Genomic DNA, 26,938 nt, shown 5'->3' with positions numbered 1-26,938 from the left:
CAGGTATAGGCAGTAGATTTAAAACTGAGATGAGGCGGAACTATTTCTTGCAGAGGGTGGTGAATTTGTGGAACTCACTGCCCCATAGCGCAGTGGAGTCTGAATCATTGAATGATTTCAAGGAGGAGATTGATATATTTCTGATTTTAAAAATGGGCTAAAGGTATATGGAGAACAGGTGGGGAGGTGGGTTTGAAACCAGGAAGAGATTAGGCATGATCTAATTGAATGGCGGAGCAGGCTTGGAGGGTTAAATTTCCTACTTCTGTTCCTAATTCCTATATTCCCATGTTTCTAAAAAGAGACCAAGCCCATTTCGGCAAAGACGTCAGCTGACTGCATGTTTAATGCAGATGAAATCAGTAGCACAGTGAGGATGTTATGGACTATGCAGATGCCAGATTCAAATCCCACCCCGTGCAGTTCATGAATTTGAATTCAGTTATCCGAATGGCTTTTAGTAAAATGCTATCATCAGTAATGACACAACCATGAAGTTATTGGATTGTCACAAAAAATCCAACTGGCATAAGCCCTTCAGGGAAGTAAACCTACCGCTCTTATCTGATCTCCAGATCCTTGGCAACTGGTGACTCTAACTGCTCGCTGAAATGGCCAAGTATACCAAACAGTACTATCAAGCTGCCACAGCGAAAGTAAGAATGAAACTGCACTCACACAGACTTGGCTGGCAGGGAGTAGCTCAACTGGGGCCAGTTCCAATTCCCATTTAAATTGGTACCAGTTACAAGTGTTTTTTTCCACAAGGATTGGCATTTGATTTGGACAAAGCAAGTAATTGAAAGGTCCTCCTCACTGACATACAGGGACTTGTGCCAGAACTGTGAAAACTGTCACTGATGTAAACAATGTCTCAAACTTCTCCATCATCATCCATGTTAGACTCACAGGGTAGATCGTGTGTGGAGATGTGCTGCTGAGACTTTATGTGGCTTTGTTCCAAGCACATTTGGAGTATTGTGAGCAAGTTTGGGCCACGTATCTAAGGAATGATGTGCTGGTCTTAGAGATGATCCAGAAGAGGTTCACAAGAATGATCTGGGAAGAAAAGCTTATTGCATGAGGAGCATTTGAGGGTCCAGGGTCTCTACTCTACAGATGAGGGCAGATCTCATTGAAACTTACAGCCTGAATAGAGTGGACATGGGAAAGATGTTTCCACCAGTAGGAATGATAGGATCTGAGCTCCCAGCCTCAGAGTAAAGGGACGAACCTTTAGAGCCAAGATGAGGAGGAATTTCTTCAGCCAGAGGGTGGTGAATCTATGGAATTAATTGCCACAGACGGCTGTGGAGGCCAGGTCATAGAGTATTTAAGTCAGAGATAGATAGGTTCTTGACTGGTGAGGGGATCAAAGGTTACAGGGAAAAGGCAGGAGAATGGGGTGGAGAACCATATCAGCCATGATCAAATGGCGGAGCAAACTCAATGGGCCAAATGGCCTAATTCTGCTCCTATATCTTATGGCCTTATAAATAAATGATGCGACTTGGCTTCCCCATAATCACACATGCCAATTTTCATCCAATTCAAATCTCCCCACTTGCTATTAAGAAATAGTTGAATATATTGGATACAGCAGAGGCTACACTGCTGATGGCTCAACAACTAAGCAGATAAAGAGGAGCCAGTAGATGTTGTATACTTTGATTTCCAAAAGGCATTTGACAAGTGCCACTCAGAAGATGAATAGGCAGGATCAGAGCTCATGAAACTGGAGGTGAAATATTCAATGGATGGAAGATTGGTTAACAGACAGCAAGTAGAGAGTCAGAATAATCACAGCAATTTCAAGTTGGCAAAGAAGCTCTTCCCATACAATGACATCCATCTGACTGAGTGGGAAACTGCTACAAAATCCAGAATAAAATCAAATCTGATTTCCACCCCATCAGTCTCCCCATTGTACTGTGTGGGTCTGCAGCAGATCTTCCAGGTTATTCTGTTCTCATTTTGGAACACTGGACAACAGGCACCTATTACATGGGTACACCTCTGACTGCTACACACAACACCAGCACACACACATTCCACTCGGCTTAACAAAGGTAGTTACTCTTCATAAATTTCGTGCCACATTTATTTTCAAACATGATCAGACAATCCTAATTTTTGACTATCTCACACTTGCTGGCATGAATGGTCAGAACATTCTGGCCCTTAATTATTGTTGACACGGAAATACCATAGTTTCTGGAATATGACTCTTCTGGACACAGTTCTGCATCACTTCAAAGACAAAGAACAGGGCCATCATCTGTGCTGACAAAACCAAAGGTTCCTGGAATCTTGATAGATCAGAAATTTCTATGTTGCCTTCACTCTCCTTGTTAAGTACATAGAACATAGAACACTACAGCACAAACAGGCCCTTCGGCCCACGAGTTGCACCGACCACATCGATACCTACCAATCTATAGACCTATCTATAACCCCCAATCCCATTAAATCCCACATACTCATCCAGAAGTCTTTTAAAAGACCCCAGCGAGTTCACCTCCACCACCACTGACGGCAGCCTATTCCATTCACTCACCACCCTCTGAGTGAAAAACTTACCCCTAACATCACTTCTGTACTTGCCTCCCCACAAGATGTCAAATCTTCTTTAATAAATTCAACTTGATCCATAAATACGACTTAGTTGTACCTTGTAGATCAAGAACAACTGAGGACCCCAGTGTCAGAAATTATAAATTCAGAATTTACAGTTTGTTTTAATTAGAAGGGTTTTGTACTTTAAAACCCTATATGGATGGCACACTAGCAGAGTGGTTCACACTGCTGCCTCACAGCACCAGGGACCTGGGTTCCATTCCCGACTTGGGTTACTGCCTGTGCGGAGTCTGCACTTTCTCCCCCTGTCTGCATGGGTTTCCTCTGGGTGCTCCGGTTTCCTCGCACAGTCCAAAAGATGTGTTGGTTAGGTGCATTGGCCATCATAAATTCTCCCACAGTGTACCTGAACAGGTGCTAGAGTGTGGCAACTAGGGGATTTTCACAATAACTTCATTGCAGTGTTAATGTAAGCCTACTTGTGACACTAATAAATAAACTTAATAATAAATAAACCTTAGTCTTTATGGGAATCAAGGGATGCTGGAAGTAAGTAGGAAAGTAGAGTTGAGGTGGGAGATCAGCCATGACCATATTGAATGGCAGAGCAGGTTCAAGGGGCCATATGGTTTATTCCTGCTTTTATTTCTCATATTGTTGTGTTAATGCACATAGTCTGAGCAATAGGTCAGGCTCGGCTGCAACAGCTCCACTGCTCACTGCCCAGACTCTCATGAGGAAAGGCACAAGGCTGAAAAGCCAGAGGGAACAAGCTACCAGCTGGAGATAGCTAAAGAGCTACTTAGGAAAATACGTTTTGATACACAGACTCAATCTGCTATGAGTCATAGATCAACTATACAGCAGAAAATAAAAAAGACATTATGGGCGGGATTTTACAGCCTTCCTCGAGCGAGACTAGAAATTCCCACCCGAGGTCAATGGACATTTCCATTGTCCGCCCCTCGCCCGCTCCGATTCCATGGCGGGCGAGGCGGCGGAATTCCGGCAGTATTGTTGGAAAGGGCTGAAAACTATTCCCAATCCAGTTTGACTGTCTTTAAATCATCTACAACCATCCCTCACAAAACTATCACGTGTAGGAAGCCGAAGACAAATTACAGCCGGTGCTGCAAATCAGAAAGAGGAGCAGAAAATGCTGAAGACACTCACCAGTTCTGGCCACGTCTGTGAGAGAGGAGCAGAATGAATGGGCTGCGTTTTGTGGCCTCCCCACCAGGTATGACTTCAGCAGGGGAGGCACTCAAAATATGTCGGGTGGCTGGCCAACCGCCTTTCTCTTCATCCAATTCAATCTAAAGGCCAATTCAAAGTCTCAGCAAGTGAGACATTCCAGATCCAAGCTGACAAGGCACGATGACCACTTCCTGGTACCCACCCCTAATTATTGGTTTTAATGAATTTGAATGAGTAATTAATGGTCAATTAGACTTGTTAGCAAGCCTATTGTCCAGGCTTATACACTGCACATATCATTAAATGGTTAGTGTGGCCAAGTGAGAGGGGAGTGGGCAGGCTGTTTTTTGGGGCCTACATTTCAAAATGGTGGGAGAAGCAGGGGAATGGGGTAACTATCTGGGCCGTGCATTGTGTCCCTCAGGGGTCACCTTCGCTTTCTTCCTCACCAGCTGCCTTACAAAACTCAGCCCCCCCTCCAACCCTCTACCTTCTTTCCCCATTCCCTGGGCTCTCAGATCCTGATGTGGAGATGCTGGCATGGGACAGGGGTAAACACATTAAGAAGTCTCACAACACCAAGTTAAAGTCCAACAGGTTTATTTGGTAGCAAATGCCGCAGCCTGCCCTGGCCACACTAATCATTTAATATGTGCCGTGTATAATCCTGGACAATAGGCTTGCTAACAAGCCTAATTGAAAGCTAGTGGTGTTTGCTACCAAATAAACCTGTTGGACTTTGACTTGGTGTTGTGAGACTTCTTACTCTCAGATCCCTCCCACCCTAAAAGCTATGGCTTATCTGTTTCCAACAGTCAGTCACCTTCATGCTCTTTCTGCAGCCTCCGTTTGGCTGGCAGTTCCTGAGGGACTTCTTCCCACTGTGGGGGTGGAAATCCCTCTCTCTCAGCTATTTTAGCCCACCCTGTGTGTGCCAGGCTTGCTGTTGGCTGACTGTCCTCCCAAGGCGGAGCCCACTGAAGGCAGGAATACAGATCAATGCTTCGGTTCATCAGAATTTTCAGCAGGTCTGAAGAAAGGTTGTAGACTGAAAACGTTGGGCGCGATCTTACCAGTCGTTCATGCCCCACTGCCGTTGCAAGCCCAGCCAAATCTCCATTCACTGCAGCGGGATGGAAAATCCAGCCAGTGTGAACAGCCAAAAGTTTTCCTTCCATTATCTCTGTTTCTCTCTACAGATGCTGGACAGGTTGAGCATTTTCCTTTTTGATTACATTGACAAAGACCTCTGCTTTCCAAAACCATAAAGTGGAGCTGATTCCAGTTCAGCTGGTCTATCTTAGAGTATAAATGTAGTCTACTTCCCAACAGGTAAGCTTGTAAATGCACCGGTTTTAGTAATGACCCAGCTACAGTGACCTAGAATACCAAAGTATCTGATCTCAACTAAGGCAGACGTGAGGGGCATTACAATTGGCCTTTTTACTGCTTCGATACTTGCTAGGCTATTTCAGAGTCAAGCACGCAGCTGTGGGGCTGGACTCACGTGTTGACCAACAGATTGCCTTCCTTAAAGGATTGTAAACCACGTGAGTTTTTAAGACAATTGAGACTTTCAATTCTTTGTATTTATTGAATTCAAATTTCATCTTCTATGCTGGTGGGAATCAACCAGATCCTCAGAAAATTACCTGAGGTCCCTGGATCCTAGTCCAGTAACAATACTAGTACACGCACGCACGCACACACACTGATATATTAACCAAACATTAATGAATCTGCAACTGTACATCATGCCTCTTAAAAGTCTCATTTGCACAATAGTTAGAGATGCAGACTTGTTCCCAGTCTCCAATTTACTGTGTTTCACATTAAACACCACAGTACAAACAGTGTGAACTAAGTTCTTCCAAGTTACTTGAAAGGAAAATCACTCACCTCCTGACGTTTCTTCAAAACTCAGGTGCATCTAATTCAGGTTGGAATAAATATAATGTGAAACTCTCAGTTATTTATGGCATCTCCATTATAATGTTCCTGGATCTGGCTCCTAATGTTCTAATTGTGTAGCTTCAGTCATATTATGAGAAGTTACCTACCATAAAAGCTTCAGAATATTGGATTCCTAATCACTGCATCTTGCTGCGGATGGCAGTGGGTTTACGGAAATTTTCAATAATCAGCAATATGTCAACACATGCTTCATACATAATTGTTTTAGCCACAATATTTCTTTCCATTATTTGCTAGGAATACTGGTATTTTCCAGATGCAATGTGCTAAGCTAATAATTGGGGGCGATTCTCCCTTTAGCAGCACAGTGGGGCAGAAGAGTCAAGTGGAGGCCGTATAGTAGGCTCCCCACTGGGCGAAGCTTTGCAAGTCTCCGAGCATCGAATTTCTAGTGCTGTTAACGCCATGCCAGAAATTGGCACAGAGCTGCATGAATTATTTAAATCCTGATTTTAACGTATTTAACATATGATTAGCAGGCCCAGGACTGAAGTTTCCAGGCTTGCTCGAGTTCCCCCACCCTCCCCACCACCAGGAGTGTTTCACTCCAGCAGGGTTTACAATAACAGGGAGCTGGTGGCCCGACCCCACTGGAGCGAAGGGGGACCATCGAGGGATCTCAAGAGGTCAGGGACAAGAGGGAAGTGCCCCAGGGGGATTGCCAGCTTGGCAGTGCCAGTCTGGCCCCCCTGGCTCTGCCCAAGTGCTAATGCCCAGGGCACACCTTGGCACTGCCCACTGGACATCGAGTAGTGCCAAGGGGGTGAGACCTAATGGGGCAGGGCGTAAGGGCAGGTGGGGTCTCGGGGGGGGGGGGGGGGGGCGTGGATTACTGGGGGTGAGGGGGTTCTGCTGCCACTCTGCAGAGAGATCAGTGACACAGGGAGGGAGGTCAGCGATTGGGGCTGGGCATCAGGGTGGGTGCAGGTCACCTGCCAAGGGGGTTGGGGTTGCCAGTGGGATGGGGGGAAACGGGATCAGGGCTGCGGGGCTGGGCTCGAGATGGGCCAGTGATCAGGAAGCTGGCAGTACAGGGCTACTGCGCATGTGCCAATCTTGGCGCTGACAGATTGGCACATGCGCAATGGCCCGCTCAGCACTATGTTACCAGCCTCTCCAGTGGGAATAGGCCCTGCCCCTTGAATTTCAGCCTGATTCATGCTGAGGTACTCTGCAGTGCTCAGAGTGTCAGAGATTCATTTTGAAACTTCCACTGAAAAAAAACAGAGAATTGACCTTGCTTCAGAACACATTGCCACCAGTATGTAGACGTTCACATTGCTCCTGATATTTTTTTTAATTCATTCATGGGATATAGGCATCATTGGCTGGCCAGCATTTATTGTCTACCCCTAATTGCCCTTGAACTGATGGCTCATTCAGCCACTTCAGAGGGTGATTGAGAGTCAACCACATTGCTGCAGCTCTGGAATCACATGTAGGCCAGACCAGGTAAGGATGGCAGATTTCCTTCCCAAAAGGACATTAGAGATCCAGATGGGTTTTTCTGACAAGCCACAATGGTTTCATGGTCATCAGTAGATTCGTAATTCCAGAATTTGTTTATTGAATTCAAATTTCGCCATCTGCCGTGGTGGGATTTGAACCCGGGTCCCCTGGACATTAGTTGAGTTTCTGAATGAATAGTCTAGTGGTCGTCCATTGAGAACAATGATTCTTAACAGATCTCACTAGTACAAGTGACCCAAGATTTCTACTAATATCCATCAGGAAACTGAATAAGTATGAAGAAATAATTCACTTGTTGTTCTTTGAGATGTTCTTACTAAAGAGACATACAACAGAGTCATTTCCAGTTAATAGATGACCCAAAGCAAATGACCCGAAACCTATATTTGAAGGGAAGAATGAATTAGATCGTAATTTTTAGTTGTGAAACATGTCTGGCAGTTTTTAAAAGATGCAGATTGTTCCCCGTTTCCTATTATTTATTTTTAACTCCCAATATTGTGCAGCATTGAGTGTCAGGGTATTAAGAGGAATGATTTAAAGGCTTCTGCTGTGCACAATGTGGAAAATCATTTTTTTCTCTGCGGAACTTTCTTCCTTTCAAGTAGCTTCTCATTCAACTCACACATCATCCCTCTCCTGCTGGTCCAGCCAAAACATATATATGATTCAGAGACAGTAGATTATGGATGAGTATTCACATCCTATCAATTAATGATGGTCCAATGCACTGTACTGCTACAAAGACGGGCTCCCTAATAGCATATTTAAAATGCAGATCTGAAACACAGTAAATGGACAGCTTTGTGATGTCGTGGGAGTTTTGCTTATTGAGAACAAGGTGGAAAACACTAATTTGTTTATTTTCTGGAATTTGGCATTAAGAAACAAAAAATTGTATCTTAGTTTTCCGCACAGATCTTATTAGTGAGTATCACAGTTGTTCTTTCTCCCCTAGGTCTGAGATTCAGATCCATCTGCTTCCATTAAGGGTGACGCAAGTCTGAGGACTTTTAAATAATTTCCTCTGCCCAACAAAAGTTTCTTTCCTCGGGTACAGTTGCACAGATATCACAGCAGCCCCTCGTACTTCTGTCCTTCTTTGTGTGTGACCCAGGAAGCAAGTGCCTCACAAACACAAGCACAACATTTTATTAAGGTGTTTCAAATAAAGAAAAAAATACATGGCTACACATACACAGTTAAAATATTCATCTAAAAATCTCCACTTGATCCACCCCCCTCACCCCCTTCATATCATTGAGAACAAGGGGGCTCTCAATGATGGTATCATAGAATGATAGAAACCTGACTCTGCAGAAGGAGGCCATTCAGCCCATCGGGTCTGCACCAATAATAATCCCACCTATGCCCTATTGCTGTAACCCCACATATTTACCACATTAATTCCTCTAATCTACGCATCCCAGGACACTAAGGGGCAATTTTAGCATGGCCTATCAACCTAACCCAGACATCTTTGGACTGTGGGAGGAAGCTGGAGCACCCGGGAGGAAACTGCCTTTGCACGAGGAGAACGTGCAAATTCCACACACAGTGACCCAAGCCAGGAATCGAATCCAGGTTCCTGGAGCTGGGAGGCAGCAATGCTAACCATTGGGCGGCACAGTAACACAGTGATTAGCACTGCTGCTTCACAGCTCCAGGGTCCTGGGTTCAATTCCCAGCTCGGGTCACTGTCTGTGTGGAGTTTGCATGTTCTCCTCGTGTCTGCATGGGTTTCCTCTGGGTGCTCCGGTTTCTTCCCACAGTCCAGTGATGTGTGGATTAAGTTGATTGGCCATGCTAAAATTGTCCCTTAGGTGTCCTGAGGTGCGTAGGTTAGAGGGATTAGTGGGTAAAATATGGGGTAGAGCCTGGGTGGAATTGTGGTCGGTGCAGACTCGATGGGCTGAAGGGCCTCTTTCTGCACTGTAGGGTTCTATGATCTATTGTGCCAATCACTGTGCCACTATGCCACCCAGTGCTAACCACTGTGTTCCTGCCTCTGAGCCAGAAGCTCCAAGTTCGAGTCCCATCCCAGAACTTGATGGCCAAGGAAAGCGGATTCATAATGCAGCCAAACAGATTAAGTGCATCAACCTGCCAAATCCTCCCAAACATGCCGATGGCTGGTGGTAAAAGCAGGACAGATTCCTGGTCAGCCACCCTTGATGTGGAATGGTGCCCCACAAGCTATAAGCTCCCGACAACAAACTAGCAACTTGTGCCAGGAATTACTAGCTAGGGAAACAGACGAAAGTCTGCCTTAGTGCACCACTAGGTGTGGGAGCAGAAATGGAAATGGAATTGTCTTTGTCCCTCACATGAAGGAAACAAAAAAATGAACAAACTGGAGAACTGTTTGAGAATTTATCTGGAACAAGCTTTACTTCTGTAGAGACTTATCGCATTTGAAGAAAAATATGGGATACTGCAGTGCCACTGAGTGATGCCCCTCAAGCAATAAGCCTCTGGCGACAGGCTAGTGACCTGTTCCAGGAATAAAAACAGCACTAGGTGCGGGAAGAGGAACAAAAACCAAACAACTGAGAGGAAACTGGAGGGCCACCTTGAAGGAATATCTCCATGAAGAAATGTCCCTTTCTGGTGTAACTGAGACTGGAACTTCAACACCAAAATCCAGGTCAATATGAAGTTGGGTGCTTTGCAGGGATTCAAATGGGAAACACAACACAGAAACTTTAGATCATCTCAGATTAAGTGATGTGAACAAAGGTAGTTTCAGTCAAAGAGCAAATGCTCTGTCCAGTGGTGAGCTGGCAAAATACAATCTCCCACATATTTAAACAACAGATTGCTGGTGAAACAGTTTGTTTTTCAAGTGCACTCGGAGGAGGCAATGGCCTACAGGTATCATCACTCGACTATTAATCCAGAAACTCAGCTAATGTTCTGCGAACCTGGGTTCGAATCTCTACATGGCAGATAGTGGAATTTGATTTCAGTAACAAATATCTGGAATTAAGAATCTACCAATGACCATGAAACCATTGTCGATTGTTGAAAAAAACCATGTGATTCATTAATGTCCTTTAGGGAAGGAAATCTGCCGTCCTTACCTGGTATGGCCTACATGTGACTTCAGAGCCACAGCAATGTGGTTGACTCTCAACTGCCCTCCAAGAGCAACTAGGGATAGGCAATAAATTTATTTATTTAATACTGTCACAAGTAGACTTACATTAACACTATAATGAATTTACTATAAAAATCCTTGTTGGCCAGCCAGTGACACCTAACATGACATGAATTTAAAAAAACACAGAATGATGCAGTGCAGTGCAGCCCTGCACATTTCAAAACACATGGAAATACAGAAGATAGGAACAGGAGGGGGCCATTTGATCTTTCAAGCCTGCTCTGCCGTACATTACAATCATGGCTGATCGTTCAACTCAATAGCCTAATCCTAATCCCGCTTTCTCCCCATAACCTTTGATCCCATTCACCCACAGTGCTATAATCCAGCCACCTCTTGAATACATTCAAAAGATGCTAAAGAGGGAGAAAGTGACTTTGTTTGAAGTTGAACAGTGTGTCTCGCGGAAGAAGGAACATTTCCATGACTGCATTTCCAGATTACAGTCCTAGATTCTACAGGAAAAGTGACTGACTTTGCTGATAGGTATATAAAACTAAAACAAAGGATATAAGCATCTTATGATTCATAACAAAATCCCGACGTAAACCTTTGCTCTTTTTCTGGGCGGATTAAAAATGAACAATGCAAACATAATATTAAGCTGCTGGATGTGGAAGGATATTTCTTTCAGCAACAAGCCAAGCCCTTAGCCTTGGTCTATTAGATTTTCTACAGTCATTCAATGAGATATTGATCTTTTTCAAGAGCCAAAAACTAAATTTACTTTCCCAATCAGCACATTCTCGTACCGGATCCAGAAAGATTATCTGTCTGTCACTAGCGGCCAGAAGACAAAGTCATCCCTGAAAGGTTCTGTCAATCTAGCTGCTGTCTGATTGGATAAAAGCATTTCACACAGCTAATTGGACACCTGCCTCCACAATAAACACTTTTTATTTTCCAGTTGCGTTGCTTTGAACACTTGCATAAGACAAAAATCTCTTTGATCATTGAACACACTAAAACGAATCACAACTGCTACCTTTTGTCAACAGTATATCTGGGAGTGGGAGGAAGCAACAGTTCAATAGATTCACCCGGTCTGAGCGAGATGTCTGTCAGAACTACATCATGTATCAGTTGCTAAGGGTTTCTTTATTCCCATTAGCGCATTTGCAGAGTGCACCTACTCATGTGTTCGCTGCAGGACACCACATGTAATTTGTGTGTTTTAATACTAACCAAAGCAAAACTACATTCATCCCTCCCCCTGGAAAATCAATCCATGCTTAAAATCTGAGATGAACAGCTAAGGAAAACAATTTAGAAGCAATTATATGGAACACCCACACCCTCCCTTCCTCCCCAACGCCCAACAGAGCCTGTGAGTTATTTATCGGCCTCATAGATTAGAATGCTCCTTTTGAAAAATGGTAAATCTGTTTTGTTGAACCATATCTCATGTAAAATCAGCCCAGTCCAAAAAACACAAGATTACAAGCATGATGCATTTATTGTATGGAATGAGAGAGCAACCCAAATGTTTGGTCTAATTCATTCACAAGAATGTGGACTAAATACCGCAGAAGCATTCGGTCACACAACTGCCCGACTTCAGGTTGAATGTAAACCATGAGGACACTGATGGGACTGAGTAGCAGCATTTACTTTTCAAATTTACGTGTAACGTATATAATCATGAACAACATCAAAATACTAGTTATTCAACATCCACGATATACATTACCCTCCTCCCTCCCCCGCTCAGTACATAGAAATCTGGGTCAATATCTGAACTTTGGTTTAGAGGTGAAACTGCAGGCACAAGTGATAGCATGCTCTGTCCAAACACCACTTGTTCTTAATATGTCCAACTAGGTTTTAAGTGTGGTTCTTCCTGTGCAACATAAAGCAACGTATTAAAACTGCACTCAAACTGCCATTAAATGTCACGTCACATGAAAGAGTTCCTATAAGGGTGAATGGGGGTAGTAACGAGCCAAACATTCACTGGGACATTCCTATTGACCCACAACCAGAAATGTGGGATTTTACGGACTCGCTCATCCCAAGACCGGAAAGTCCAGTCTGAGGTCAATGGACATTTCCATTGTCTGCCCCTCGCCCGCTCCGATTCCGTGGCGGGTGGGGCAGTAGAACTCCAGCGATGAAGTCGGAAAAGTACAGCAGTACTTCATATAATTACTTTACATTGTAATAGGTCAATTCTAAATGTTTCGATTAAGACAGTATCTGAAGTAATAATTGCACAAGGTAATTATTAATTGCCTGGAGGGAGGTTTCACATTAATAGTTCACAATGGTTTGAAACTGTGATAGCCTTGCATTCAGAGATGACTACTCATAAATGTCAGTTCAATAAAGATGTTCAAAATTATACATTTCCTGCCAAATGTATTTTCAATACACAAATTTTAATATGGCCCTTTTGTCTCATTGTGTTTACTGACAGCCAAATAGACTTCTAAAAGCTTCAAAAATCATTCACTGCAGCTAAAGCACATTGCACAAAGGTCCTCAACTTGGGGAATAATAAATGATAAATTGTAGATAATGAACTAGAAATTAGTTACCAAATTCATGGTGAATGTGCAACTGAATATATGAAACTTAAAATTAAATCATTTTTCAGTGATTGGGATATCTTGCTCTCTCTTATTATTTTTATGACCCTTCCAATGTGCTCATATCTCCTCGTTTTTCAATTCTGAAGCGTCCTACGTAAACCATTAAAGCAAATCTCTCTACACAGATGGTATTTACTTACTGCATTCTGCTTTGCTTCAAACTCAAAAGATATTCTGTCAGTGCTTTAGCGTTGGGTTACAATATGTTAGCAATCTACATCCTTATTACAAATCAACAATGGCAAAAAATGGACTTTCTTCTTTCCTATTAGCATACAAATGAACCTGCAAGTCATCCCAAGTTAGACAATGCTTGCCGCATGATTCATTTTAATGTAACGTGTATGGAAACATAGGAGAATGACCACTATCAAAGCATGAACAGGAATTCAATGTTACATCCAATATAATGTGTGCCTAGATCAAATAGCACAGTACTCTATATTTTATGATTCTTTTGAGGTAACTTTGAGAGCAAGTTCAGAAAGCGACTTCCACACAAGCTTACTTTTGCCATTGCACACAATGAAGAGGTATGCTGCATTGGCCATCTGTGGATGAGTGCACAGCAGAGCCTGCCTCACCATCTATTAATGTGAGAGAGACCTCGTGGTAGATAATTAAAAACTGGTGCATAATCCAAGGTGTCCAAATCTCGGTACTGTACTTTGTGATAATCATTGCTTTGAGCACTTAGACAAAAGGCTAGTATAACACCTACAAAACAAATATTAGTTTCATTCACCTAGGATGGAAGTTAAATAAAAACAGAAGAGTGAGCAATGAAATGTTCTGAGGATCTTCTGGCCGATAATTAGGACAGTGGCTAAACTGGAGGGTCGGTGGTGGAATTCCATTGAACTGACTACAACAGAACCCGCCCCCCCACCTAGAATAATATCAAGCTCCACAATTACAAATGGTCTTATATTCCAACATTCCAGCTGGGAAACACACGAAACCTTTTCAGATAAAACAACTGCGCAGGCGCTGTGAAGTTCAGCAACTTACCCTGTGAGGACCACCACAAAATCCATCACATTCCATCCATTTCGAAGGTAGGAACCTTTATGAAAAGCGAATCCCAGGGCGATAATTTTGATCCCGGCTTCAAAGCAAAATATGCCAATGAAATAAGGCTCAGTATCATCCTGAAAGAGTAACAGGCCACCAGTAAGAAATCCTAGCAGATGACAGTAAAATGACACCTTGTTCAAGTTATTTGCTCCATAGCAAGGACAAGGTTTAGCATTTTCTTTTTACCGGTTTTTGCCAACCTTGCTGATGTTTATTAGAATATGCTTACATCATCTAATTGTCGACGCAAACTGACTTTGCTTTTAAGATGTAATGTGGAAAACAGCATTCAGATAAACATAGAGGTAGTCACATTAAACATTAATCAGATTAAACATTAAGGTAATTAAATATATAAACCGTCGCCATTATATAACAATAATAAGTCATGCATGAAACGGGGATTACTGGTGACAATGATAGAAACCAGTGCTGTACAATTAGGAAGTCAGGTTTCCAACAAAATTGCACAAGCAGAACCTGCTTTGCAGTTGAGAATAAACATTTGCCAAGGATGTTGCCTGGTTTGGAGGGTAGATCTAATGAGGAAAGGTTGAGGGAGCTGGGGCTTTTCTCTTTAGAGCTGAGGAGGATGAGATGCAACTTAATAGAGGTTTATAAAATGATGAGGGGTATAGATAGAGTGGACGTTCAGACTATTTCCTCGGTGGATGTAGCTGTTACTAGGGGGCATAATTATAAGGCTCATGGTGGGAGATATAGGAGGGATGTCCGAGGTAGGTTCTTTACTCAGAGAGTGGTTGGGGTACAGAATGGACTGCCTGCTGTGATAGTGGAGTCGAACACTTTAGCAACTTTCAAGCAGTCATTGGATAGGCACATGGAGCACACAAGAATGACAGGGAATGGGATAGCTTGATCTTGGTTTCGGACAAAGATCAGCACAACATCAACAGCCAAAGGGCCTGTACTGTGCTGTACTGTTCTATGAAATCTTACGGTCCTGACGACAGCACACACCCAGCAGTGTGTGGGTGCATTCAGTGGGAAACCCTGTAACCAACGGTGTGACCATAAGATCCCGCCACTAGTAAGCGTGTGCCACCTCTCCTGCCGCCGCAAAACACACTGCGGAGTGGGAGAAAAATCCCGCCTCTAATTACAGCCTAAGTCTCTCAAATGATTCGGATCCCTCAGTCTCGCGGATCTGATTCAATTTTTAGTCTTTGACTAATTGACTCTCAGCTGGACTAAAAATACGAGCGTCACAATTACCGTTCATGCCCCATGGCCAAGTAGATGAAACAACCAAGGTTCAAGTTTTTGAATACTATCCCCAACGACTGCTGGTGAAAAGTGCACAGATGAGGATGTGGGCTGAAGACAGAAATAAGTTTAGCTATGCTATCAAGCCATGATGAAATAGCTTGCAAAGAAAATGGCTAGGCTCACAGACAAGGCATTGCAACCAGGTTAAGATAGAAGTAGCAGAGAAAGAATTAGTATCATCAGGTGAAAAGTGGGGCAGGGAAAGGGAAAGACTGACAAGAATCACAGATGTTTGGAAACCATTCCAGCCAGTAGCATGTATCAGCATTCAATTCATCATTCTAGTTGGGCTTTTGTTATATCGGTTTTTAAATGTACAATTTTCCTTCAATATGCAATTAACTAAAGAAGTTCCAATGGATACTTGCATCAGAATGAGACTGTGCTAAACAAGTGCATCTAAGAGCTACTGGACATTTCTGCATACAAAGCAGAAATGTGGAGGAAATTACCATTTCAAAAAATACTGCCTATTGATAAACAAGACTGAGAACCAAGCCCTCGTTTTCCTGCAATAGTGATGCACTCCTACCAACACTTCTTTTGATCTCCCCCTCCACGGTTTTTTTAATTCACTTTTCTTCTTTTCAATTGTGGCACAATATTCTTTTAGCTGAGAAGCTAAGCCAGAAAATTTGAAAGTCATTCTTTGACAGTGCCTTCTGTAAGTCAGCTGTTGTGTGTGTGCAAGATTGGCCCAGATGATGAGTTCTTTCATTCCACCATCTGCCTCGTAAGGTTATACATGATCTAGGCCTTTAGCGTCTCAGTGGCCCACCCGAAAACACAAACACATTTGGTGGGAAAATGTCTGGCACTAACCTGTATATTAACATGCCTAGATGCTAACATTGCCTAACATTACTAGAGGGATGGAGTTTAAAAACAGCGAGATTATATTGCAGCTATGTAAGGTGCTAGTGAGGCCACACCTGGAGTACTGTGTACAGGTTTGGTCTCCTTACTTGAGAAAGGATATACTGGCACTGGAGGGGCTGCACAGGATATTCACTGGGTTGATTCTGGAGTTGAGAGGGTTGCCTTATGAGGAGAGACCGAGTGGACTGGGACTATACTCATTGGAATTCAGAAGAACGAGGAAAGATCTTATAGAAACATATAAGATTATGAAGGGAATAGATAAAATAGAAGCAGGGAAGTTATTTCCACTGGTGGGTGAAACTAGAACTAGGGGGCATAGCCTCAAGATAAGAGGAAGTAGATTTAGGACTGAGTTGAGGAGGAACTTCTTCACACGAAGGATTGTGAATCTGTGGAATTCCCGGCCCATTGAAGCAGTTGAGACTACCTCATTGAATGTTTTTAAGGCAAAGATAGATAAATGTTTGAACAGTGAAGGAATTAAGGGTTATGTTGAGCAGGCAGGGAAGTGGAGCTGAATCCACGCAAAGATCAGCCATGATCTTATTGAATGGCGGAGCAGGCTCGAGGGGCCAGATGGCCTCCTCCTGTTCCTAGTTCTTATGTTCTTATGTCAGAATTTTTATCCAATGAGCACGACCCCTAGAGATTATTTATATGTTGCAATGGCCACAGATGGTTATATCTTAATAATGTCTTTACATTACATGCCCAGTGTCTTGGCACCTTCCCTGCAGTTAATGGTAAAATGCTACCTGAATCCAGAGTCATGACATCATTGCAAAGGGGCAAGAGACTCCCCGGGAAGCAGGTTACACTTTGCACTTCAGTCAAGCCAGTCTTTAATACATGATTTATACTCCTCAACATTTGCATCTGTCCAAAGCCAAAGTTGATTTGCAATTACACCAAACTTGCAATGCCAATGCACTCTTAATGTAATCCATCACTGAAGGCGTAATTTTGATCTCTGTTTTTCATTCATAGCTTCATATACAGGGATTAGCAGAAACAGGTTAGGAACTACTTCCAGCAGAATTAATTAACTTCCCTTAAGGAGCCTGAACCATGTTACGGGCTACAAAGAATATTTCAGATTGAAGACAGATACTTCTAAAAAGGAAGGTCACACTTCAAATGTAATGTATGTTGAATGTAACATCCTGAGCTGAAAATATGTAATTATGGACTGTTGCAGTTTTACAAGGCACATTTCACTCGAAGTAAAAACGGAAAATGCTGGTCAGGCAGAAACCAGGAAAGAAAAACAGTTAATGTTTCAGGTTGATGATCCGATGTTTGAGAGTTTCCAGCAGTTTTTTTTGCTTTTATTTCAGATTTCCAGCATTCCGTGGTACTTTGCTTAACAAATTGACAATCACTTTATTTGACCCTGGAACAGTTCTTAAAGTTTGCACCAGTATCATCGCTTTTTTGTGACCAAAGCTCTAAGTGCAGCTGATGATTAGTTTTCAACCACACCGTGCTCTGGTCTGCTTGCAAGAAAATTGGAAGGTCATGACTTATTCATAAATTGGTACTCACTGCAAGGAATTATAGTTTTAATATTGAAATGCTGATATTTTTTCAGGGCATTTTGCAGATCCTATTAATTGAAGAACACAATCTTGGTTTAAGGATGTAGATTTTTAGTTAGGCATCCCCCTCCTTCCCACCCACCAAACCCCCATCCCAACGCCCTGCCCCCTCCCCCATGCAAACATCATGACATTGCCAATTACTATTTGTAAAATGTGCCATCAGACATTGCATATATTTTTGCTGTACAGTTGTTAAAAATCTCTTCAGCATTAGTGTTTTGTAATTTAAAAACCCATTGCCTTGATAAAACCAGAGCCGTGTAATACTACTAAGAATTCCAGCCAGTATTGAAATTACATAGACTCATAGAATTCATACAGTGCAGAAGGAGGCCACACAATCCATCGAGACTGCACTGACTCTCCAACAAAGCATCGCTCCCAGGCCCTACCCCCGGAACCCCACTAATCCCTCAAACCTACACAGTTTGGGACACTTAAGCCCTGGTTTTACTGGTACACCCGCCCCAGCGGGATTTGCAGAACGGCATTTTGCGTTGGCATCTGGCGCGATCTTACAAACCTCGGGTGGGTGCGCTGTAAAATTCTCACCTAAGAGTCAATTTAACATGGCCAATTCACCTAACCTGTAGTGTTCAATCGTATGTGGGGATGAAGGCACGTAACATTCTCCAGTTCAGCTTAGCTGCTGATTCAGGCCATGCAGTGAAGCATCGCCAGAACAGAGTGAGTGAGAAGAGGGTGGCACTGCTGGATTATGGCAAAATGCTACCCATTAACTAGCCATGGACACAAACCAACTGTAGGCCTTTCATCAAAAGTACAAGTCTGAGGCAGATCATCACCTTTCACTCCTCAACATTTCACTCCGCAAGTGAAGAATCCTTAATTAAACTTTACAAACCAAAGGAAATACTTCTTTAAACACTTTACCCATCTAAGAATTGCAAATCCATAAAACAAGTTTTGCACAATGACTTCACTAATTAATTTTGTTTTTGTAATATGTGAACAAGCAGAAATAGGTGAAGTGCAAGATTTACCTTGTGATATCTTCTTCTTGAAATACTAAATATGAATAACAACTTAAAAGCAAAATACTGCTCTGATAAAGGGTCATTCAGACTCGAATGCTAAAATTTTATCATTCCACTGACCAAGGGAATCAGAGCAGGCGAGGGGTGGAACTTGGAAAGGTTTGTTGACCTCGGGTGAGATTTTATGGTTTGGGGACCCGCCTCAAACATTGGCTCTGTTCTCTCACCCTAGATGCTGTCAGATCTGCTGAGTTTCTCCAGCATTTTCTGTTTTTGTTGTGGACAATAATTTAGCAGTTCACTTCGTACAGCCAAACGGCACTTGAAAATGGTAGCTGACACTTCTCTTTTAACGTTTTTGTTTACAATAGCCAATTAGTGAGTAATTGTGGGCGTGCAAGTGTACATGGAAATTCTTTCTTTCAAAGTTAAAATGACAATATTTTTTTAAAACGTCATGTTGGACAATCAGTATTTTATTCTTCTATAATGAAAGGCGCATTCTAGTTAATTCATCTGGCTAGTACTAGTTGTGCCTTCGCTATGAAAATTAATCAATAAGCCATTTGCTGTGCTCTGTTTAAACCACAGTATATGGTGGTGAGTCCACCCACTTGTGTAGAACAGTATGTCAAGCGAATATAGATTTCAATTCGGCAAAGATTAAAAAAAAAACAAATCTTGCATATTTTATAATCCAGTTAACATGGTTATTGCTTGAGGCAGCATTAATCAGGGATTGTTACAATTGGACAAGCTTACATACTAACCCCTCCAATTTATAGTGGCTATAAAATAGAAATATTCTGATATCTTTGTTGCTGAGTGCGCAAAAGATTTGTTAAGTGTGCAAAATAATTTTACACCAGGTCTTCCTCCTTTCTATTTCTTTCCCTGATGTCATTGATTCTGCTGGAATGTACCTCTACAAGTTGATACATCAGCCAGATGTCTCCTCTTCATGATAGAATTTGAACTAACAAAATTGTCAATCACAGCTCATCATCACTTTCTCATGGGCAATCATTATAGTTGGGTAATAAATGGTGACCTATACAATAATGCCCTCATCCTTAAATTTTAAAACATGGGCAGATTAATATAAAGTAATTGTTTTGTTTGTGTCAGAAAGTGTTCTGTGACATTTACGGATGACGGCACAGTGCATGGTAGTTAGCACAGTTGGCCTTGGGTGAGCATCTGTATGGAGTTTGCATGTTCTCTCCCTGTCGGTGTCCATTTCCTTTGACTGCTGCAGTTTTCTCCCACACTCCAAAGATGTACAGGTTAGGTGGATTGGCCAGCCTGAATTGTCCCTTGATGTCAGGGGGATTAGCAAGGCAATATGTAGGGTTGCAGGCATAGGCCTGGGTGGAAAAAGGCAAATTACTGTGGATGCTGGAAGCTGAAACCAAAAGAGAAAAATGCTGGAAAATCTCAACAGATCTGGCAGCATCTCTAAGGAGAGAAAATAGCTAATGTTTCAAGTCCAGACGACCCATTGTCAAAGCTAAAAGACATAGAAATTGGGAGATATTTATGGGTGGGATTGTTGTTGATGCAGGGTTGTTGGACCAAATTGCCTCCTTCTGCACTATAGAGATTCTATGATTCTAACATAGAGAATTCAACTGGGGCAACACTAAGGTGAACCATGTTCTCATCTTCAATGTCCACCTATGTGCTCTTTCCAGCAGGTGCGAGTAATTAAAAATTAGGAGCAGGAATCCTGAGTGGTCTTCCCATTTGAACCAAGAACACCAAAAATTAATGGCAGCACTGTTGTCACCAATGAATTGAATTAGTGGGGCGTGGGCTGAGGGTTAAATTTGATACTTTATGGATGGAACTGTCCAGTTGTACATTGTCTTCATCAAATGAGTCAGTGGAGAGTGTAAGATTTTTAAGAAATCATTGGTGTTAGAGGTTGATTACTAAATTGATTAACCAATGTAAAAGAAAATGATACTTCACTTGCAATTTCTGTTTTAGTGAATGAATTAGATTATAGTGAAGGGACAGAAGGATATTTTGATTGGTTCGGAACAACTATGAAACCCTTGAATAAATGTGTCTCGGGCACATTTTTAATTTCTGTCAACTTCATGTGATGAAAAATCACAAATACTGACAATAATTAAATCAAGCAGTTTCATTTATATGAACTGTAGTTGACCTTCACCTTTCCAGCATTTAGTTTTACCTTGATCAACATTAAAACATGACAAGGGGCCAGAGGAAAAAACAAATGGGTGCCTTCTCATTCTTTATTGCCTCATTAAAGCACAATATGTGTCTCAGTGATTAATGTGCCACAGGGAAGAGCGTGGTTAGATCTCATTGTGTGGAACAGTTTTCAACATCCCATTGCTGACAGTAACATAGTGGTAACAATCCTCAAATTGACAATGCAGAAGTGAGGCTTATTTGAGAACAACATCAAAAGTGAGGTCTGGACACTCACCATAACCAACTAGGCGATCTCAAAAGGCAGTTTAGGACCCTTTCCATGCGGGATCGAGATATCAATTCTTTATTTTCAACAGGTAACCATTTTGCTATTATTTGTCATTTACAAATGATTGTGTTTTCCATAAAGAAACCGTTTAAAATATTGTTACAAAAATGGGGATAGCCCAGGGGAAAAAAGATCTTCCCCACGTGTTACTTACACGAGGAAAGTAGCTTCTTTTCTGCTTTCGCAGTCCACTTCATTATTTTCATACTGTTGCTATTAATTCCAACTTACGTATGTTTGTGTTGTTTAAGGTGTATTTGCTGTGTTGTTTGTAAATGGTTATCCCTCTGCTGCCTGCTGAACGTGTTTGTCCTTACACTTGAAGTGGTGATCTGAATTTTCCTCCTTTTACTTAAATGGATACAAAAGCTAAGTTTCACATTCTGTCGATTTTCTTCTCTAACTAGGAATAAGTCCCACCAACACTGTCCCCCATTCACTCATCTCCCCACACCACCCCCCCCCCCCACCCTTTAATCCCAGCTTTTAGAACCACAACTGGGCATATTCTTGTTTAACAGCAAGATAATATGATAGTTGTCCTTTTGCTGATAGAATGGACAAGCATCGTATGGCTCATAAACAAAGATTGGCCCAGTTGGGCCACATAGTCCATTTCTGTGTAATCCAGGATAACTCTTTAAACTTACTGAAGGTATTGGAACAGTTGTAGCAAAGTTGATGTAAATGACCCAATCTGTAGCTCTCTTAGAGAGTACAGAGTGCTTAGAAGCAGCTGAACAGCACAGAGCCTGAAAAACATGGCCAACACAAAGGTACTCACCAATCTCTCAGACATGGGCGTTTTATCTCCATCAGGAAGGTGTTGCTCCAAAGCTAAGACGATGCAGTTTGCAATAATGGTTGCTAGTATCATGTATTCAAATGGAGTAAGCAAGGTTAAGGAAATTAGCTTTCATAATTATACTCACTTTGTTTCTGCTTTTGGCTTATAAAAAAGCACACTGTTTGGAATAAAAGATAATTTGGTTCAAACTTGTAATTGTTTGGCACCATTCGGTAATCATAGAACAGAGAATCCCGACAGTGCTGAAGGAGGCTATTCAGCCCATTGAGTCTGCTCTGACTCTCACCAGGCTTACTCCATAGCCCCACATATTTACCCTGCTAATCCCCTTAACCTACACATTTTGGGACACTAAAGGGCAATTTAGCATGGCTAATCTACCTAACCTGCACATCTTTAGACTGTGGGAAGAAACCAGAACACCCAGAGGAAACCTGTGCAGCCACAGGGAGAACGTGCAAACTCGACACAGACAGCGATCCAAGCCTGGATTTGAATCCTGGTTGTTGGCATTTGAGGCAGAGTGCTAATCACTGTGCCATCCAGATCACTGTGCCACCCAGTTTCAGCCAAAAAGGATGTAGACATCTTCAGGGTTAACATATTGAATTCCAGAACCATCCCAATGATACTATTTACACTCTCTCCCTCAACACAAAGGATGTGAAGTTGAAAAGAGGCAGTGTTTAGTGATGTGGATATTTTTGAGTTTATTTATTAATGTCGCAAGTATGCTTACATTCACACTGCAATGAAGTTACTGTGAAAATTCCCGAGTCGCCACACTCTGGTGCTTATTCGGGTACATCGAGGGGGAATTTAGCACGGCCAATGCACCTAACCAGCATGTCTTTCGGACCATGGGAGAAAACCAAAGCACCCGGAGGAAACCAGGAGGGAGAACGTGCAGTCTCCACACGACAGTGACCCAAACCCGGGAATTGAACCTGGATCTCTGGGGCTGTGAGGCAGCAGTGCTAACCACTGTGCCACAACTAGCAGATGGGACAAACACCAGTTGTGCTGAAGTTTGGGGACAGTGGAAGTGACAACAGCGCCTGTCCCAGCAGGCAACATATCCCAAGGGGGAAAAAAAAGCACCCACATCATTAAATCAAGAAACTTGCCTTCCGCTCTGTAAATATTAGCCACTGTTGGGGACAAACCTTAAGCAGTGGGGTTGACAAAGTTTGGTCGCTTTGTGTATACCCAGATATATTAGAAAGCCTTTCTCTCACACACACACACACACATATACACACACAGCACTGCTGCCTCACAGCGTCAGGGACTCAGATTCGATTCCCGGCTTGGGTGACTGTGTGCAGTCTGCACGTTCTCCCCATGTCTGTGTGGGTTTCCTCCGGGTGCTCTAGTTTCCTCCCACAGTCCGAAAGATGTGTTGGTTAGATGTCACTGGCCATGCCAAATTCTCCCTTAGTGTACCTGAACAGGCGTGGCGACGAGGGAACTGTCACAGTAACTTCATTGCCGTGTTAATGTAAGCCTACTTGCCACCCTAATTTTAAAAAAATAAGGTGTGTCCCTCCTATAGAGCAGATGATTCCCTCCGCCGCCTCCCCACAGCCTGGGTTTCGCCCTCTCCCAGCCGGGTCGCTGTCTACGTGGAGACGTGGGCGCATTTCAGCACCATGGACAGCGGCATTTCACAGTGAACAGCGCCCTCCGCCTCGATACTATTTCCCAGCACATTTAACACACACACACACAGATTCAGCAACTTTCTCAACAGAGAGCGAAAAACGCCTTGCATTGCTGCCGTGATCTCCCATGTAAAGGGAGGGGGGGGGGGGGGGGGGCGAGTGTTGCTTTCTTTGGGGAAACCGACTCTTGGCACGAATACGAGGACTTTTCTTTTAAAAAAGCTTCCCCTCTACGCTGCACAAGTTGGCAATACATTCGGTGCGAGTGTTTCCTTCGCAATGCACAAAATCACTGGGGCGGTCCATTCACCCAATAATATCCATATTAGTTCTCTAATATGGATTTTAAAAGAGGGAGGAGGGAATCTATTGACCATTGCTAAGGAATTGATTAATTCCTGTAAATGGCCTTGTGGGGGGGAGGCAGACTGGAGGAGATAAATACATATCTATCACACAGCCCGTGCATCAGACAGCGTGTGTCAGTGGACGAGACTTACTGCTCTCACATAGAATCAATAGGGACTGTGATTGTATATAAATAACAAATAGCTACCCCCTCTGAGACTCTCAGCATAGAGCACTCACACCGGTCCTGGCTGCCCATACACACGCCCAGGCAATAGGGGGGATTAACCTCTGGCAATTTTCCACCTCTGTCATTCTGCATCCTCCCCAACCCAACCTCTGGATGTCTCTGTACCTCCCCCCCTCCCCCCCATTCATATATCATATATATGTAAAAGGATATGGCCACTCGGTTATTCTTTTGGCATATTTGCGTATGATATTGTCCTCACTAAATATAAAAAGTGATCTGTTGACTGTGAAGCAGTTCTGCCGGACGGGGATGGGGTTGTACAGAGCCATGGTCCGGGCTCTCTGAGCCATCGACTTGGAGCCATACATGCCTCTCTGGGCAGCCTGGGGGCCACCGTGGCGGCTCGCCCCTCTGCCTCCGCCGGCGGGACCCGCGCCTCCATAGCGAGCTGACACCTCGTCCCCGAAGCGAGCCATTCTGGAAAAGTAAACCAGACGTTAAAATCCCACCTGAGATCAGCGGCGGGAGGGAGACGCATCACAGACGCGGCGAGGGGGTTGGTGAGTCCTCCTGGTCCTGGCTGCGGGCAGGGGGGGGCATCGGAGGCAGAAGGCGGCGAGGGAGGGTGGGAGGGAGGGCAGGAACGATGCCAGGCAGCCTCCTCTCAAATGTGGGCGACGCCAGGGCAAGTCTTCAGTCTCAATGCCATAACTTCCAGAGGCTTCAGCACAACCTCAGCTGGGAGGGAGAGGCAGCAGCAGGCATCGCCTAAGAAAGCGAACAGTTGTTAAAATAAATGCATCTGCCTCTTTAATTGTTATTTTTCCTTCCCCCTCCTCCTGTCTAGGTGGATATTTTGAAAGCAGGAGTCACACCAGGAGCAGCTGTCACATTTCCAGATGCTGGAAGTAACCAAATTTGTCAATTTCAATCCCTTATAGAAACCTACCCATGTGATGTCTCGAAACCAATCAGCAAGAACACTCCAGCTTTATTTCCAAATCATTTTTTTTAGACTGGTGGGAGGGGTTGGCTTCTTGTTTCTTCACACACACACACACACATACACACATCAGGAATTAGCACCCTGGCATTTTGCCTGCCCTCGCTGCCACTTGGAAGGGGGGGGCACTCAAAGCCTCCCACCCACACAGGGGGATTGCCCCTGCCCGGGCTGGGTAAGGTGTGCCCGAGGAAGCGCTTCTCACTTCCAAGAGGAACAAAGAAAAGCCCAACAAAGACAAGGCGTGCCCCGACGTGCACGCGCCTCCTCCCCCTCTTCTCGTGCACGGCAGAGCAACGGGCACACCCACACCGTGCACGCCGCCAGCGCGGTCACATGAAACTTTCACACGCACACACAGACATATATATCCCTCTACAATCCAAACTTCATTCACCCTTTTCAGAGCTCCCTGCCTCCCTCTCTTTCCCCAACCTGAAGATGCTGCCTCTGCAATCCTCCCACTTCACATGTAAATCCTTGTCCCCCTTCCAGTTATTCTCACACAGGGTTCTCGGCAATCCCATTCATCGCTGGCCGGTGCTGTAAATGACCTCAATATATTTCCCTTCTTTAAAAAAACCTCAACAGGTTTTGTAGCAACAGTTTAACCAGTATTGGACACAAAAATGCGAGCAAATAGGATTGTAAAGCACTCCGTGTGGGAATAAGTTTGTCTATTAGAGTCACGAGCAGGCTTACATTAACACTGCAATGAAGTTGCTGTGAAAATCACCCAGTTGCCACACTCTGGCGCCTGTTCGGGTACACTGAGGGAGAATTTAGCATAGCCAATGCACCTAACCAGCATATCTTTCAGACTGTGGGAGGAAACCCATGCAGACACAGGGAGAACATGCAGACTCAACACAGAAAGTGATCCAAGCCAGGAATTGAACCCGGGTCCCTGGCACTGTAAGGAAGCAATGTTAACCACTGTGCCACTGTGTGTGTGCGTGTAACATCCGTAAAATGTTCACGATGATGGACAAAATTTGATCTTCCTCAGTCACAAATCCTGTTACACTCTCAATGTATTTTTAATTTGGGTCTTAAAGATTATTAATGTTTACTTATGATGAATTTATCACAGAGCTGAGACATATTTAATATGCTGCTACTCAGATATGACTTCTTCCATAATTCTGTAGTAAGAGAGATTGATTCTCCCATCCCAGCCCACAACTTGTCTGGCAGGTCAGGGTGGGAGATGTGCATCGCCGGCCTTGTATCGGGATTTGCACATGCATCGGGAATGCATGTACATCTCCAAGAGCTGACGAACAGTCGCAGTCCAGATCACACTGGAAATGAGCTGGAAGACAGGTAAGTTACTTGAGTCTTTTTTCAACATGTTTTGAATGTATTTTAAACGTCATTATCGGGAACTTACCAGTCCCGATTGAATCTCCCACCCCACCAGGAGTACTTCATTCCAACGGGGTTTAGAGTAGCTCCTCATGTTTGGAGAACTAGTGAGAGATCCTACTGGAATGAAGGGGGGGCAATCGGGACCCCCCAGGGGGTCAAGCAGTGGAGGGTGGTGCTGCTGCCTGGGCATGGGTACCTTGGCAGTGCCAAGGG

At 43.5% G+C, this 26,938-nt stretch overlaps 1 protein-coding gene across 1 annotated transcript in view; it reads right to left on the bottom strand.

The window, feature by feature from the left end:
* Positions 1-24,827, bottom strand: part of cacna1ba (calcium channel, voltage-dependent, N type, alpha 1B subunit, a) — a 621,447-nt gene extending 596,620 nt beyond the window's left edge. The window contains exons 1-3 of the mRNA XM_080212160.1: positions 24,562-24,827; positions 22,123-22,228; positions 13,984-14,123 (exon numbers count right to left, since the gene is read on the bottom strand). Of these exons, the coding sequence (XP_080068286.1) occupies positions 13,984-14,123; positions 22,123-22,228; positions 24,562-24,827 (512 nt within the window). The remainder of the gene's footprint in view (positions 1-13,983; positions 14,124-22,122; positions 22,229-24,561) is intronic.
* Between the last annotated feature and the right edge of the window lie 2,111 nt (positions 24,828-26,938).

Source organism: Carcharhinus amblyrhynchos, chromosome 25, assembly GCF_965287045.1.
Source record: "Carcharhinus amblyrhynchos chromosome 25, sCarAmb.v2.hapA, whole genome shotgun sequence".
NCBI classification, from domain to species: domain Eukaryota; kingdom Metazoa; phylum Chordata; class Chondrichthyes; order Carcharhiniformes; family Carcharhinidae; genus Carcharhinus; species Carcharhinus amblyrhynchos.
Note: the sequence above shows the minus strand (reverse complement) of the source record. Positions and strands in the feature narration are given on the sequence as shown.